The 16,250-nt window shown below is 30.7% G+C and overlaps 2 protein-coding genes across 2 annotated transcripts; both read right to left on the bottom strand.

Moving 5' to 3' along the window:
- Positions 1–115: 115 nt before the first annotated feature.
- On the bottom strand, positions 116–6,636 carry LOC148300448 (uncharacterized). The gene is made up of 9 exons (XM_088274798.1): positions 6,443–6,636; positions 5,416–5,519; positions 5,190–5,308; positions 4,694–4,813; positions 3,655–3,832; positions 2,553–2,815; positions 1,873–2,069; positions 803–1,048; positions 116–255 (listed from the first exon to the last, which is right to left on the bottom strand). Exons 1-9 carry the CDS (start codon positions 6,622–6,624, stop codon positions 216–218), a joined length of 1,449 nt encoding a protein of 482 aa, XP_088130924.1. The 5' UTR covers positions 6,625–6,636; the 3' UTR covers positions 116–215.
- Positions 6,637–10,590: 3,954 nt separating this feature from the next.
- LOC148300447 (uncharacterized) lies at positions 10,591–12,899 on the bottom strand. Its single transcript, XM_088274789.1, has one exon. The coding sequence runs from the start codon at positions 12,681–12,683 to the stop codon at positions 11,136–11,138; it is 1,548 nt and encodes a 515-aa protein (XP_088130915.1). The 5' UTR covers positions 12,684–12,899; the 3' UTR covers positions 10,591–11,135.
- Between the last annotated feature and the right edge of the window lie 3,351 nt (positions 12,900–16,250).

Raw genomic sequence — 16,250 nt, 5'->3', positions numbered from 1 at the left:
ATATATTCAATCGTACATGACATGTGATTCTGTCATAAAGTACACAAACCAAATATCACAGGGGTGGTGAAAATTGCGGTTTATTACTAAAACCTTTGGCCAAAACAGTTACATATCATTATTATGTTTGGCAAAAAGTTTGTGTTTTTGTGTCCCTCTTCAAGTCTTATAAAAAAAATATTTCATTCATTTATATGTACATAAAACACACAATATTATCTTGTCGTTATACCTTTTCTCCACTGCGGAACACCCCTGGAAAATAAAAATATGAAAGTTATTTAAAGTTTACTTCAAAACAAAGTCTGGAAATACACACACAGCTTGAGTCAGTTGTGATCAACTGCTTCAAGTTTCCGAATTTGGGCATTCTGCAGTTTCAATACGATAATTCATTTACATGGGAGTTTTGAGCAGCCAGCATGCAGTCGTAATCGGTCACTGCGGTGATGCTGACTTCAATAGTGCACACATAATAGTTCCTAGCCATCGCCCACGCTCTACTGCCTGGGAATCTGCGTTCTTTGCTTCGTCTCAAGCTTCCAAAAAAATTGTTTAAAAAAAAAAACTCTTTTAATATGGAGTTTTAAATAAGTTAAATTTCAATCAATAAAATCTAATAGTTTGAACACATTATAGACGTATTATAAATGGAAAAGGCTTCATTTTTATACTAACATTAATAAAAACCCTAAATAAACCAAGGTAGGATACGTAAGATATTGATAAGTAAAGATAAAGTAAGATAAGGTAATATTGTTTAAGCAAATAAATGGCAGTAAGTAACACGTAATATACATACAGTTTTGGTAATAGGTCCACGTGAGATGTAGTGTTCGGCAAAACAAATGTGTCTACTGATGAATACTTCTTAACCCTGCGACACCATTGTTCAGTAGGTTTGTCATATTGCTTCGAAGGTCTGTTTGTATTATAACAGCAACTCTTTTTGTAAATATTACGGCGCTCCAAATTATCACAGGATTTTGTTTTTCTTAATTTATTTATTTTTCCTTTTCTATTGTTTATGAATTCTTGATCTCGCTGTCTGTTAAAATTTAATTGCTGATAAATTAGTTTGATTTGCAGAAAATGCAGTAATCAGTTGGTAAATTATTAATGATTTTTACCAGTTAATACTATTGAAAAAAACATGTAGCTAATAATACAATTTTATCATTTAAAACGTATGTTAATAACAAAGTAAACGAGACTATCCATATAAACAACGGAATTTTTCAATGATAGTTTGAAGGATAGTTATAAAAATCATTGAATAAACAATAATTTAACTATAAAAAAAACCTAATTATAAGCTGGGTTAAATGTAATAATATTAACTAAACAAGCACAGGATTTGAAGGAAATCGTTTAATTTCATATAAAATTAAAATTCATCTCAATTTCCTTCTACACCCTTTTCTAAGTAATCCTGAGTTATGCTAACATAGATTTATCTTGTTTGCTGACTATAATTGGAGTACTGTAAATTGTTTATAAAAAAATAATCGCAGTCACAAATTAAAATCAAGGCATCTCATATAACGCTTGTGTTGACATGTGAATAAATACAGATGATGTAAGTGAAGGAACTCAGAGTGAAACCTGTATGGAATAGGAAATAGAGGGATACATTGAAGGAAATATAAACGGGATTGCGTATACATATTCCTACAACATGAAATTTGAAGACAGTAATGAATACTCCCTTCAGGACAATATATACCTCATAAATAATATGTATTATAAAGCGACATGTACAAATATCATTTTTTGAAACTAAAACTTATTTCAAGCAATAAATTATGTTCTATCAATTCTTTAAAAATCATTAAACAAATAATGAGAAAGAGTGTGACGAAATTATTTTACCTATATTCTTTAATTTTTTTATTTGCTTCAAAAGCTCTTTTCTCTTTGTCTTTCGAAGACTTTGCCTCGTCTTCCATAAGTTTCTGTTCCATGTGTCGTTTTCTCGATTCTGTCCATTTCAATATATCTTCTTTTTCCAGTTTTTTCTCAGATTCCTTTGCTGAGGCTATTTTTCTTTGTTTTAATGTCTCATCAACCTAAAAGAAAATAATAACAGCACAATGATGAAAGAGTCGTCAATTATTTATTATTCTTATTCTTATCAATATTTCTTTTAAAAAATTTAGAAAATTACATAATGCCTACTTGAGAATGAAAAAGAACAAAAATAAATCCTTCTTCTTTAACACCTCTCTATACTCAAAGAACTATTGTATAGGACACCGCATAAAATCGACGCAGTGTTAACCCAGTCGTTAATTATATGAGGCAAGGTGATTAGTCCAGCACTCCGGATTCTTTTATAGAAGTGGAATATATTTGATGACTTTCCTGAAGGACACTCAGGTTCTGCTACGCGAGAATGTACAAGAACAACAACAACAGCTAGGGTACTCGGGGCTCATTACCCGTACTCGTACTAACTATATCACTTAGACACTGCTAATGCGTATGAATCCTTTGTGGTGAAATAATAACAATAATCTTTTTGAAATGCATTTATTATTTTTTCTACTTACGCACATGTCATCCAAAAGCTTTTTCTCATTAGTTTTACTTTTCTTCCATATTTCTAGTATATCTTTTGGTTTGGTAGATTCACCAGTATTTTTCTTCACAGATTTCGATTGGCTATCATCCTCTTGGAATTCGGTTTCCTTATGATATTTATGAGCTTCTCGTAAAGCCTTCCATATTTCAAGTGATTTAGATTGCATTTCTTTTAAATATCTGTATTCCAATAACCAATTATGATGTTGGACAACTTCTTCACTCGATATATCTGTGTATTGTGACAAAATATTAAGAAAAACATTTGAAAAATTATTGCATATGCAACAAAAAATATCATGCGGTAGTTACCAACCAGACGGTTTCGCAAACATATTAAAAACATTAAAATTCAGAAAACTGTGTTGTTTTATTTCATATTAAAATGTAAAGTATACAACTTATTCCCCTCTTAACACACTGTTTGCGGGAAACGCTTAAAAGCGTCATTAACATACTGTTTGTTGGTAGAGAGAGGGAGACGCTTATAAGCACTCTATTTGCTTACTTTTGATTCAGTGCAATATGCCAGAAAACATTATACAGATTGGAGTTGGGTTTGCGGTTACTTGTGATAAGTATACGATCCTAATTAATAAACTAATTAGTTTCGTGAAAACACCACGAAAATGTATTAAGGAACAAGCTATCAATGTTTCAATTCAATACATACACAATAAGTACAAATAAGGGCCAAAGTTTTCAGAATAAGGGTCGGGATTTCCACTTATTTCCATGAGGAACTAAAGTTTCGTGTGGTAGATTCCTATAATGACTGAACCCTGTTTTTTTTTCTACACACATGAAAAAGCATGGTATCTATGAAGTCACTGAATTTCACTTTTGTAGTGGCATTCAACTTATTATAAAGAACAATTTTGATGGATATAATCTAAAGGGAATTTATTATTTTATCTAAATCTTAATGAATATAAAATCGTATGGCAAATTCCAATAAAATAGGCAAAGCTGCAGATGATTATAAATTCTATTCTTATGAATAGAATCCTATAATAAAACTTTTTAAGCACTAGAACAAAAATACTGATTATTATAATTATTTTTTATTACCTGGTAGAAAATTTTCAAGTGCCTTAATAACCTTTACAATATCCGTATTGGCTGAAGATTCGTCCGTCACACTAGTAAATTTATTCCAACACTTTAGGAATATATTGTGTTCTACTTCACCCCACCCTCCTGTATGTCCGCCATTTCTTTGTAAGAAATTTTGAAAATTCTTTACATCCTGAAATTTTAACAAATATGTAAAACTATAAAAATGAAATAAAAATTGATATTTCATCCTTTATTTATAAAGCGAAGACCAATAGTCAATTATTTTAATATTTTGCATATAAAAAAGATGTTTTAATTTAAAATATGATAAAAATAATAATTTAATTCCTAATTGACTAATCAATCAATGAGTGCAATATTTAATTACCCTTTTTTGTTATGTATAAGTAAAAACAGTATTTTTTTAAATAAAAACATTAACAAGATTTAAAAAATTTAAAAACTAACAATAATTAATAACTAATATTAGAGAAAGATCATATCGACGCAAAGTACTCTATCTGCAAATCGGTTATTTTACAGGAGAGAGCTTATAAGATTTTTTCAACATATTTTTATTTATTGATTAACGGTTTTATCTGAAATTCTAAACTTGTATTATACATTTAAAAACACAATAAAATGATCTATTAAATTGTTTAAAATCTTTATTATTTGTCAAAATTAAGTAGTTAGCGTTTTAGGAGTTAAATTCATTTTGAAAATTTGATGTAGATAGTGTCTTATACGCCTGAAACTAGGCGTAATTTATTTAATACATTTTTTTGTTTGTTTATATATGTAGATAACGGTCAGTTGATTACATACACCAAATATCTCAAAAATGACAAAAATGTAGTTAGAGCATTTTACGTAGGGCACGTCGATATAAGAAGATCAGCTGATGCTTGCAATCCAACACTATGTTCTAATGCTACCACATGTCCAGCCTCTATCAGTGCTCCACAAACAATTTTATGATCAGGTTGGAAGCCTCATTAGCCTCTCCCGGAAGCCTGCAGATAAGTCAAGGTTTAAATAAAATGTTTACCTGATTGTCAGCTCTGGATGTATTCTTTCCAAACTTTCTGATTGGTGAGGATTGTGATGCAGAATTATTTTTTGAAACGGGTCTCTGTTCACCATGTATAAGATACTCTGACATTTTAATCTTAAAAGAATAAAACTTCCTTCACAAATTGTAATTTTGGCATTTGTAAGAAATGTTTTTTATCAATATGGTTATAAATTGCAGGTAAATTTTCTACATTAAAAATATTTGTCTCTTTGAATACATTCAAGATGATTAAAATATAGCAAAACCTGTAAATTATGTATATTGTCCTTGTTTAATTAAGCACGTGTTACTAACTCACAAATACTCTCTCTGCCACCAAGCATTATTTGTAATAAAAAAATGTTATTAATGTGACTGCAATCCTGATATTGGAAAAAAATGTCTTTTAAGGTTTCCATTGCAATAATTTGTTTGTGATTTTTGTCTGAATGGGAATAGTATGTATTTTGGAATTCTTCTACATTCTAACCTGTTCACATAAAGTTTTTTCATTTATTTTTAGTGCATCCGTTTCCTTTTTAATCAGTACCTTCATATCAGATAACTGCCGCTCCAAATCAATCAAGGTATTTTTGTAAAATTCTACATCTATAAAAAATAATGCAATTTGAATAATAATACATTTAAATAGTTAAATATTACCTTATCTATCATAACCCAATATTAAATCTAAATATTTTCAAAACATAATTTACCAAGACTTAGCATTTTTTCACGCGATGAAACATTCTCTTGAAGAATAGCCATGGAATGTTTTATTGCAGAGCATTTCTCATTTAATAATTGGACATCTTTATTTCTAAAAATTCACAAAATTATTCTTAAAATAAAAATTTTTATTTGTGCTCTTATGATACACACAAATATTTCAATACAACGGTATTTTCAGGTTAGCTTAAGCGGCATGTATTTGTTATGAGATAGTGAGGGTCAAATTAATAACCATTGACTCACAGTCCGCAACACTAACAACAGGGCCATAACCCGACACTGCAGTAAAAGCAAAAGAAAAAAATTATACATTTATATATATATATATATATATATATATATATATATATATATATATATATATATATATATATATATATATATATATATATATATATATATATATATATATATATATATATATATATATATATATATATATATATATATATATATATATATATATATATATATATAATTTTGTGTGTGTGTATATTAATGCATTTGCAATCTGCAAATATCTTGTTTTTCATTCACCCAAACACTGATAAAACATTAACCTTGATGAAATATGTAAATCTCAGTCATTATAAACAATATCAAAGTATAATTAAATATCAAATAGTAATAGCCTTATTTAATATATTTTCTCATTCTTGTAAATACAACTCCACTCATCCAGCCTACTCACTTAAGTATATTTTTCTGTGTTTAGTTTATCATCTATCCATAAGGAAAGATATTTTTTGAAACTGGTTGTAAAAATAATAGCAAGTAGTGAAAATAAATTTTGAGTTTTATTTTTATAATTTTTTTTAAATGCATCACATGGTGTCAAAAAATAGCATTAAAATAGGTTTATTTGATTTATTTTTAATAGCGTTCAATTATTCAAATACAATATTTATTATAAACATTCAATTTTAAAGTTTTATTATTTTTTGGAAATAATAATCGTGGTGAAAAACTATAAATTACAAGATTGATTAGATTACATAAATCAAATATTACCTTTTGCATTCCAAATCAGATATAAAATACTTCAAATCATCATATTTAGAAGTTTTGAGGGCAGCAAGTGTGTTGGTATGTAAAATTTGTTCTTGTGCTTTCAATCTTTTAAATAATGTGTGAAATTTTATGTAGTAATCTGTGGACTTGGCAATTTTACTTTTTTTAAATAAGTCATCCATTTTTAAATGATTTTCCCACAAAGCAAATGAAAATATTTGCTTTTTCAAAATAGGTATATAAAAAAACCTACATCATCTAGATGTTTTATAATTTAACCATAGCAACAGTAAACAACAAAAAAAAAATCAAGAAACAATATTACGTTGCTTGGTTACCAAATAAACAAAACATACAAAACTCATTTACTTCATTAACATCAACAGGTTGAAGGAAAAAAACTATCCATTAACCAATCATCAAAAGTAAGCAGAGAGAATTCTTTGTGGGTTACAATCTTTGTGATGAATGGTTTGCTTTTTTCATGGTCAGTCTCCATACGTCTCTTTAACTCGGCGTACCCGTTACAATGCATATCGGAGATAATATGGTCCATAAAGGTTAAGCAGGTTCGTCCTCTGTAGTTTGCGCATTTGCACATGCCTTCCGCAATAAGAACCAGGCCTGGGTGTCTTATATTATGGCCTATCCATTTAGCTCGGCATTTCGTCGGCAGTTCTCGTCAGAACTTCGGGACGCGGATCTGACTTGGGAGGATGCAAGGGAGCTGGCAGCCGACGGAAAAGCCTGGAGACAGTTTGTGGACTCCATATGCTCCACCTAGGGAGCGGATATGGTTTAATAATAATAATAATATCCATTTGGCTCGCTGTTGTGTAATATTGTGCAGAGAGAATAGATAATACAATAACATACCAACATGAATTTGAAATAATAAAAAAATGCAGGTATGGATCTAAAATTTATAATAAATTTTTTTGTTATCTGTCTTCTTCTTCTCTTTTTTAGTCCTCATTACTGAGGATTGTGACCCTTGATGAAGCAATGACTCTTTTTCAATTATCCCTTGACTTCACTGCACGTACCGCTCCAACCACCGAGGTGCCTGCTGCTGTCACAACTTGATCGGTCCATGGTGTGGGGTATCATCCTCTCCCTCTCTTCCCCTCCAGGCTACCAATCACAACCAGCCGTTCCAAAGAACTAAAGAATTAGTTGAATACAGACATTGGTCAGATTTAAGCCATCCAAGTGTAACTCATGATGAATTGACTCGTTAGAGCATCTAGCTGTCCATGGTATTCGGAACATGCGCCTCCAACACCACATTTCAAAAGCGTCAATATTTCTCCTTTCTGCTGCTTTTATGGTTCATGTTTCTGCAGCATCGAGAAAAATTGAGTGGACCAAACTCCTTAGAAGCTTTATCTCGGTGTTGTTACTCACACCCAGTTGGTAGCTTAATTGACAATTTTATTATAGAGATTTGATTTTAAAAAATTGCCACATCTTTTTAATGAATATGGAAATAAAATGCACTGTCACAAAAATACTATGCAATACTTAAGAGCTTTCATTAACAAAAAAAATGATTATCTAGATTGGAATTGTTGAAAGGAGATATATCAGTCTAAGATTTCATGGAGTGGAAAAGAAACAGATTATCAATGACTTTTTTTTAAGATTAGTATTAAATATAAATAAAACAGTATAACATTTATGAAAAATATTTATTTATAAATTAGACATGACATATTTTAATCCTATATATACAAATATATCTATGTAGAAAAGAGTTTGGTGGGATAACAAAAAACGTAACTTTATTTTATATATAATATTCACCATCACCATTCGAACATCTATCATTTATCATTTTGTCGCACATTCGCTTAAGAGATCGCATTTCGACTGCATTCAGTCTACTTTCATCCTTTTTTTGCTAACTCTATACTTCCATGCATTAGGGTTGGAACCAGGACCATTGTGTACTGCCAGTTTAGTTTCCACTGAAGGTTTGTATTTGCTATAACTGATTTAAGTACACCATTCACTCTGTTCTTTATCATTATTTTCATACCTAGAAAACAATCTTCCTAAATACACAAAATCAAAACCTGTTACTACGTACTACTATTTTACATCCCGATCAACATTCATCTCTTTCAAAAACCATGAATTCGGATTTGTTAATATTCATAAGCAAATTACTTTCCTTGCACACATGCAAGAACCAACTTTTCAGTCCTTCCATGCAATTATCCATGTATAGAATAAACAGCCATGGTGACATTACATATACCTGTTTAACACCTTTAGAGATGCTAAACCAAGGCGGAAATAAATCACTCCTAATGCGTGCAGTGCTATCCTCATACAAGACTGCAATGCCTTGGATAAATTTACTGCTTACTCCATACTCAGATAATACCTTTCATAGTCTTGTTCTATCAACTTGATCATATACCTTCTGCAAGTCCACAAATGCGCAAAAAATTCTTTAGTTTTTTGCCAAAAAATTCTATTACACTGCGCAAAGCAAAGATTTGATGAATACGCCCTTTTCCATCCATATATCTGCTCTTAACATCTCACACTTTGTCTTTTTATTATGGCTCTTATCCTTTCTGTAAGTGCACCTTACCAACAGCATTCAATAGAATGATAGCTCTGTAGTTGCCACATTCCACCCTTAAACTCATTCCCTTGTAGAGAGGCATTATAACTGCCCTTCTCCAATCGACGGGAGTATAACTCCCTGCTATACAACGGTTAAAGGGCCTATGCAACTATGTGAGAACTATTTCGCTATTAGTATACAGCTTTTTCACTTCAAGATATTTTCTACAATATAAGTATGTCAATAAATATAGATTACATAAATAGCACAGAAGAGCAATATAAAGTTATAAAATAAATAATTACAAAATAGTATTCTTTGTTAACTTAAAAGTGCCTATTTCCATAATAAAAATCGAGCCAAGTCCTATAGAAAAATGACTTTCATATGGTTTCCATTTACTTGCGCGTTTCACAAGACCATTGTTCAATAGGTAATCGAAACTACTAATTTTGAAATGTACACCGTTGTATTGGGCAAATGTTGGTATTTTAGACATCATCCTTGTTATTTCACAAATAATTTCACCTTAGCAAATCAAGGCTAAAACGTAAATTTTCTGTAACATATCAGAGAATCACTATAATAAATCAAAATTGCGCGTACAAGCGATAGAAGTGAAACTTCTTAAAAAATAAAGAATAAGAGATTTAATGTGAAAGACAGAGAGAAAGCATCTCTAAAGAAATACAATACAAAATATGGGGAAAAAAAAATCTGTTTATTATTATTATTAAAAATTTACACTGTCATTGATTGGTGCTTGAATTGGTAATACTGATATTAATGGTCTGTGATAACAAAAATATTCTATAAATGTGTATGGTTGACTCCTCCGAAGATCGAACCCGGAATCTCTATCGCAGTTGTAAAACGCTCTTACCCCTTCACTACGGAGGCAGATGAAAAATAATAGTTAAATAATTTGAAACTTAATATTCGAGAACCTTTAATCAAAAAATGAAGGAATCAGAAACTCAAAAACGAAATTAAAATCAGAACTCAATTTATGTTTGTTTCACATAATAACTTCGCTTACTTTTTTTAGTCAAATTTGTGTTCTTTAAATTTAAACATTCTGTTCTAACACACTATCACTATTGGTAATTGCGTTCGCCGTGTGCAGATGGTGCTATAATCGCTCCCAGTACGCTTGTATAAGTTCACCCCGAGTTGACTAGGCAGTTTTCACCCCGACGTTTGTCATCAACAGGGCCTTAATTGACCAAGACAAAGTTAATGTTTAGTCTCATCTAGAGAGCTCTTTCTCTTTCTCTCTCTCAAGTTTCACTTCAACAAACAGCAGAAAAAATAAGTTCCTTTAAAAATGTAATAATGGCATATCATAAAAGTACAATATATCCAGCTTAATGTAGCTCCGTATAATTTGTGTCTTGCAAATTTCCAAAACAATCCAAATTTCCTTTACGGTTCATGTCTATTCTGTGAATTTTACATACTTTTGTATGTGTAACGGTGTGCATTCGATAATTTTATTTTGTAATTTATGACGACCATCAACTATTTTATAAAAGAAAGTGTGTCGTCTGGGTGAATAAAACATAAATTGCATTGTATAATTTTATAAGTTTTATTACCCTGCCAGATACTGCCATACTAGTACCTAACAGCACTTAAAGGGTCAATTACAAACATTAAAATGTTATTTTCAAAGAGTACTCTTAAAATTCAGAGTGTTCATAAAATATTACATATAAGTGTATAGTTTATTCTACGACGATAACATTTACTAGAAATTAAATAAATACTATAACTACTTTTTAAAAATTAAATTCATATACATTTTCACAAATTATGGACATTGTTTTTAGTTTGGCACATAATAAATAAAACCTGCAGGATAAAAAAATGTCTATTCAAAAACACTAAACAGCAATTTTATTATTATATCCAAAATAATTAAGATACGTGCATATATTTCTTTGAAATTATTTGTATAAAAATATCAAATTAAAACAAACTTTTTTTCAGAATATGATAAGAAATGGACTGGACAATAAATAACAAGGGCATAAAATAGTAAATAAAAAACAGATCTCTTTTTTTTTCGCTTTGAATTTTGTCATAATAACAAAATAAATCACATAGTGATTACAAAAAAATCGGATGGTAACCTTTGCCTTTGAGGGCTTTCCGACATTTGGGACATTTCTTACTTGTAGCCCTGACCTTGAGTATACAACCCGTGCAGAATATGTGACCGCAGAATGTAGATACCGCATTCCCTTGCGTCAAACTTTCCATACAAACAGGGCACTCCCCGAAATGTTTGGTCGGAGTGATCACATTAGGCTCTATACTCTGGTTTGTCAAGCTGCTTAGAGGCGCATCGTTTGGTATATCAACAATGGTATTTTGCATGGGATGATTGGTGACCAGGTCATTGCGAGGATTATGAGCAGAGTTATTAACTGGGTTAGGAATGTCATCAGGTGTAGAACATCTAAAGTGACGGATATCGCATTCTGTACAGTAATCGTATATATAACGATTAGGTTCATTACTAACTGGAGTCCTTTTCATTGCTAAATGATTATAGCGTGGTAAATTTGCTGGAGGAGGCACATTTAAATTGAAATTGCGCTCCGACGTACTATCTGCAGTTTGTAGACTTGTAATATTTGTGGGCGTATTGCAATCGATGTCTATGATTTCATGCACATATCGTTTTGGTAAATATTTTTGTGATAAGTCTATTGTTTCAACTACTCTCGGTCGTTTCCTAGGGTATCTTTTCCTCAAATCGTGTCTACTATCTCCGCTTGACTTTTTTTTTGCCAAAGGTGTTTGAGGTAAAGAAAGGAGCGGTGCAGGTAGTAATCTGGAATTCGATTTATCTTCGGTACTCGAGGATTGCATTTGCTTATCAAAGAAGTCTACTATCCCATTTTTTATTTTTTCAAATACACTCGTAGATCTTTGGTCTGTTTGGGAAGTCTGGTGAGGTGAACGTTTTCTGCGATGACTGGTACTGGTGATATCCACTATCGGAGGTGGTGCAGCACTGCTACACATATCTTGGTCTGCAGTACTATCTATTTGAATTACTTCACTTACTGAGGAGTTTTTCAATACAGCATTATTTTCTGCAATTAATTGATCCACATCTATAATTTCACAGTCGGAATCGTATATTTTTTTATTATAATCATCGAGAAGTAAATTTATCGTTTTAGATAGCTTCTTTTTTCGCCTCGAAGTCGATTTAATGACTGTTCCTTCAATATCCATCTCATTTTGCGGAATGTCTTCAACTTCGGAGCCAGATGAGCACTCTATTACACCGACTGAATCTTCTACGGGATTAGATTCACATAAATTTATACTTTGACAGGATGGCACTGTTTCCTCTTTAACCGGTGTATCTTGGGGAAGTTTGAAGACACCACTAGCTTCGTTGAATCTCGAATCATTCAAGTCTATAATGACGTTATCACTTGAGGTACTAGGAAGTGGCGAAAAGCTGCGAGAATCAGGAAGAGTGTTATTACAGCTAACTGTGCTTGCATTAGGGTGTGAAATAATATCTTCAGGTTTTTCATATCCAATATATTCAGTGTTTATAATGGTAGAATTAGAACTTTCACCATCCTCTTCAATCGACGTTGTCACATGGGCATCGTCTTCTATAGTCGTCATTTCAAATGATCTTCAAACTCATTTAAAATATAATTGTCAGAAAATATACAAATGCTGCTTATATAGCTTTAGGGGGAAGGTATCAAATTATTGTCGACGCAGTTAATTTCAAAGTTATCAAACTGACATTCAGTTAGTTTGTTTTATAAGAAAAATAGATGGAAACAAAAACTCCAGATTTCAAAAAAATGAAACGGCGTTGACAGTTGTTGATAGCGAAAATTTCAATGACAAGAAAAAAAAATTTACATAGCCACAGACAACACATTGTAGTTTGAAAGGTATATACCGGTACCTACCTATAGCTAGGGTCCAGAAAATTATAAAAACACCCAGTTTAAGGACAAATCAAAATTATTGAATTTCACACACAATTTCTCGAAATTTTTTTTAAAACAGAACAAAAAAAAACATTTTCTGTATTTTTTTTCGAACAGCTTAAAAATTTTAAAGTTTTTTTGAGAAATTTCAGGTGTGGTAAATCCAAAATCGTGGTACTCTAGTGTCAGGTGCATTAATTCAGATGCACGGTCTGATGTGAAATAATGATTGATATGGTCATCGTTCCACATTTTCTTAAAATACAACGATACTATAATAGACGTCCACCCCACTTTTGGGGTAGAATATTCTATATGCTACCCTAAATGTAGGGTGGACGTCTTTTGTTTTATCGTTGTTTTAAAAAAAAAAAGAGATGTATAATATTAATTAAGAATATTTCCGTAATTTTGAATGGCCCTAACATTCGGGCCCATTCCAGAAAGGTGGAGCTACAACGCATACCGTTAGGGCGACAATGACTTCTTCTTCTTTTTAATGGCTTTTCACCCTTTTTTAGTGTTCTAGCCAGTGTCGAGTTACCAGGCGACAGTGATAATTCTTTTTTATCACTAAAAAAAAGGAATTATTTGTGTAGAAATAACACATTCGGAGCTAAAATCATTTCTTCTAGTAATCCAAAATACTTTAGGAAGAACTAGAACGTGTCAACAGTTAAGTGAATGTTATTTAAATTACGTTATTTTCCGTTAATACATGACATAACAAAATATCAAATAAATGTGTCGTTTGATTTACTTAAATAAAATAATAATATTGAAAAATTAAATATATTTTACATGAGTCAATCCAAATTGGTCCACTTTGTAGTTGTATTAAGACTGTAAAAAGGCTTTTCAAAATCAAATAGCAAAAAATATGCAGTTAACAAAAACCGCTTTTCATTATAAATAAGATGAAAATGAGATAACGATGGTATGAAGGAACATTTCTAAGTTAATGTCATTTGCCTTTAACGTCGTTACTTTTAAATTGAGGTTGCCATTCGTCCCGAAACGTTTATACATGTCATCATTGTTGACACCGTGGTGTCACGACGTCCCAATACTTTAAAAATCTGGTGGTATTTAAAAATCCTTAAAATCCTGAGAACATCCAAAAACCTTTACTGGAAAAATCTTCCACCCCCGAGATATAAATTAGATCTTGTATTTTCACGAACGTATGTTTTTTTGTGAAATCCACCCCTACTCCACTCATTGAAAAATAATGTGGGTTCTAAAAACCAAAAGTAAAATTAGCAAATGGCCTTTAGAAAATCATTTCTTGAAGTTATTCCAATGGAATTTTGGAGATATATGACAACCCTGTTTTATAACTAAAGCGCGGCTATTTATGCATTTATTTTTTAATTAAATTTTATATTTGTAAATAAATAGCTTCAAAATAGAACAAAAAGAAGCAAAACCAATATATGATAGCCAAAAAGCTAATTATTCCAATTTCATAATTTGTACAGATAGCCAAAATTAGGTGATAACTACGAAAGAAGTAGTTTTTTTAAATTTACTCAATACTGTAAATATATTGGCAATATTTTTTATTATGATTATCTTTTGTAATAACTTTTTACAGGCAAATTCATTAAAAATTATTGCAGATGATGTTTTTCACGCTTCCTACACGATTCACGATAAGCTTTGTTTGAAAAAAAAAAGACATCGGTCACGATACGATCGACGGACGGCAGCGTTAAGGACAAACGAATGGATGGAGTGGATGAGCCGAGAGGTCGGTTCACGAACCGCAACATCCAAGCATCCACGGTACGCTTATGGATACAGGGTATCTCTTGGCTAAGGTTATTAAGCCGAGGATAGCTGTAAATATCACAGGGCAGATTGGAGCTGCCGTAGTTGGACATTATTTATTTAAAAAAATCTTAGTCCTAAAAGCGATGTCGATACATAAATATCTAGCTCTTGTTACATCAAAATCAGATTCTTTTCTCGTATAGAGAATTATACAATTTCCAGTGGTGGCATGAATTTGGAAATAAAAATATATTCGTTTTTTTTTTCTTCATAAATTACAAAATTACTGCGTTACTCATGGACTACATATACAAACGTATGTCCTGTTAAAAACAATTAAAAGTATACATAAAAGAATATGTAAGATCCATTTTTTTCACATTGTGGTGAAATTATATTAAACGTCATCTTAATATTTACAATAGGAAGTATGTAAAATCACATTGTCATTTTACATTTATTATTTATCGGATTCTTTTTTGAGAGGTAAGTTTAAAAAATTCTTTTGCTATAATCAAAATATTGTGTTCATCAAATTTAAATAACTAATTATCAATATTCATTTTAACAAATTAATCATATGATTGTAAAATCAGAGAGTGATATAATAGATTTTGTATGTAGCCATGTGTACTTTCTTTCTTACTCTTCATTTTAATCATCGTCAACAAACATTAATTTCTTGTTAATTTGTTAATTAAGTTATTTGAAACAGTTTGAAAATATCCTTAAATTGGTTGTAATGTATTACATAATATTATGCTAATTAATTATTTGATCTGTTTCAGATAAAACATATTTAATTTTTAAAATACCTATTGGTTGCTTCAATGTAAAAATAGGGCATTGTAAATGCATACATTAAATTGCAAATTAAAACAATGATGGATTTGTAGTTTTAGTTAGATATTACCAAAAACCGAAGTCAATCACTATATTATTTTCAGTATAAAATTTGTTAAGACTTGTGACTTTACTACATATTTGAGTTCTTTTTAAAAGATAACAATGATCTTTATATTATAGATATGATAGGTACTACATACACAAACACTAGAGTACCTAGTATTAATTATTTACAATTTGCGATGCCTCAAGATCAGTGCTATAGATGTGTGCTAAGACGCAAGCCGCAGAAGGTTACCTAAAAGTTGCATTGAATTGAAATATTTGTCAATACACACACACATACACACAAACACAAACACACAATATTAATTTGTTTATTTTATATTTATTTTGTTAGTACTGGATGACAAAGAAATCATTTAAACGTAGTATTATAAGTAATACAAATAAAATTGTTAATAAATATTTACGTGTTATATTTATGAAACGGTGTTTTTTTCCTTTTAGTAAATTAAATAATAATATGCAAATAAATATAGTAAGCATATTTAAAATAAAAAGTTTATTACTGTAAAAAATACAAATATTTTCCAGGTCCAGGCCTCATAGAATGTCGACCATG

This window comes from Brachycentrus maculatus, unplaced genomic scaffold, assembly GCF_059751285.1.
Source record: "Brachycentrus maculatus isolate JH-2025_06_01 unplaced genomic scaffold, ASM5975128v1 h1tg000714l, whole genome shotgun sequence".
Classification (NCBI taxonomy): domain Eukaryota; kingdom Metazoa; phylum Arthropoda; class Insecta; order Trichoptera; family Brachycentridae; genus Brachycentrus; species Brachycentrus maculatus.
The sequence above is the reverse complement of the archived record's forward strand: the minus strand, read 5'-3'. Positions and strand labels throughout refer to the sequence as shown.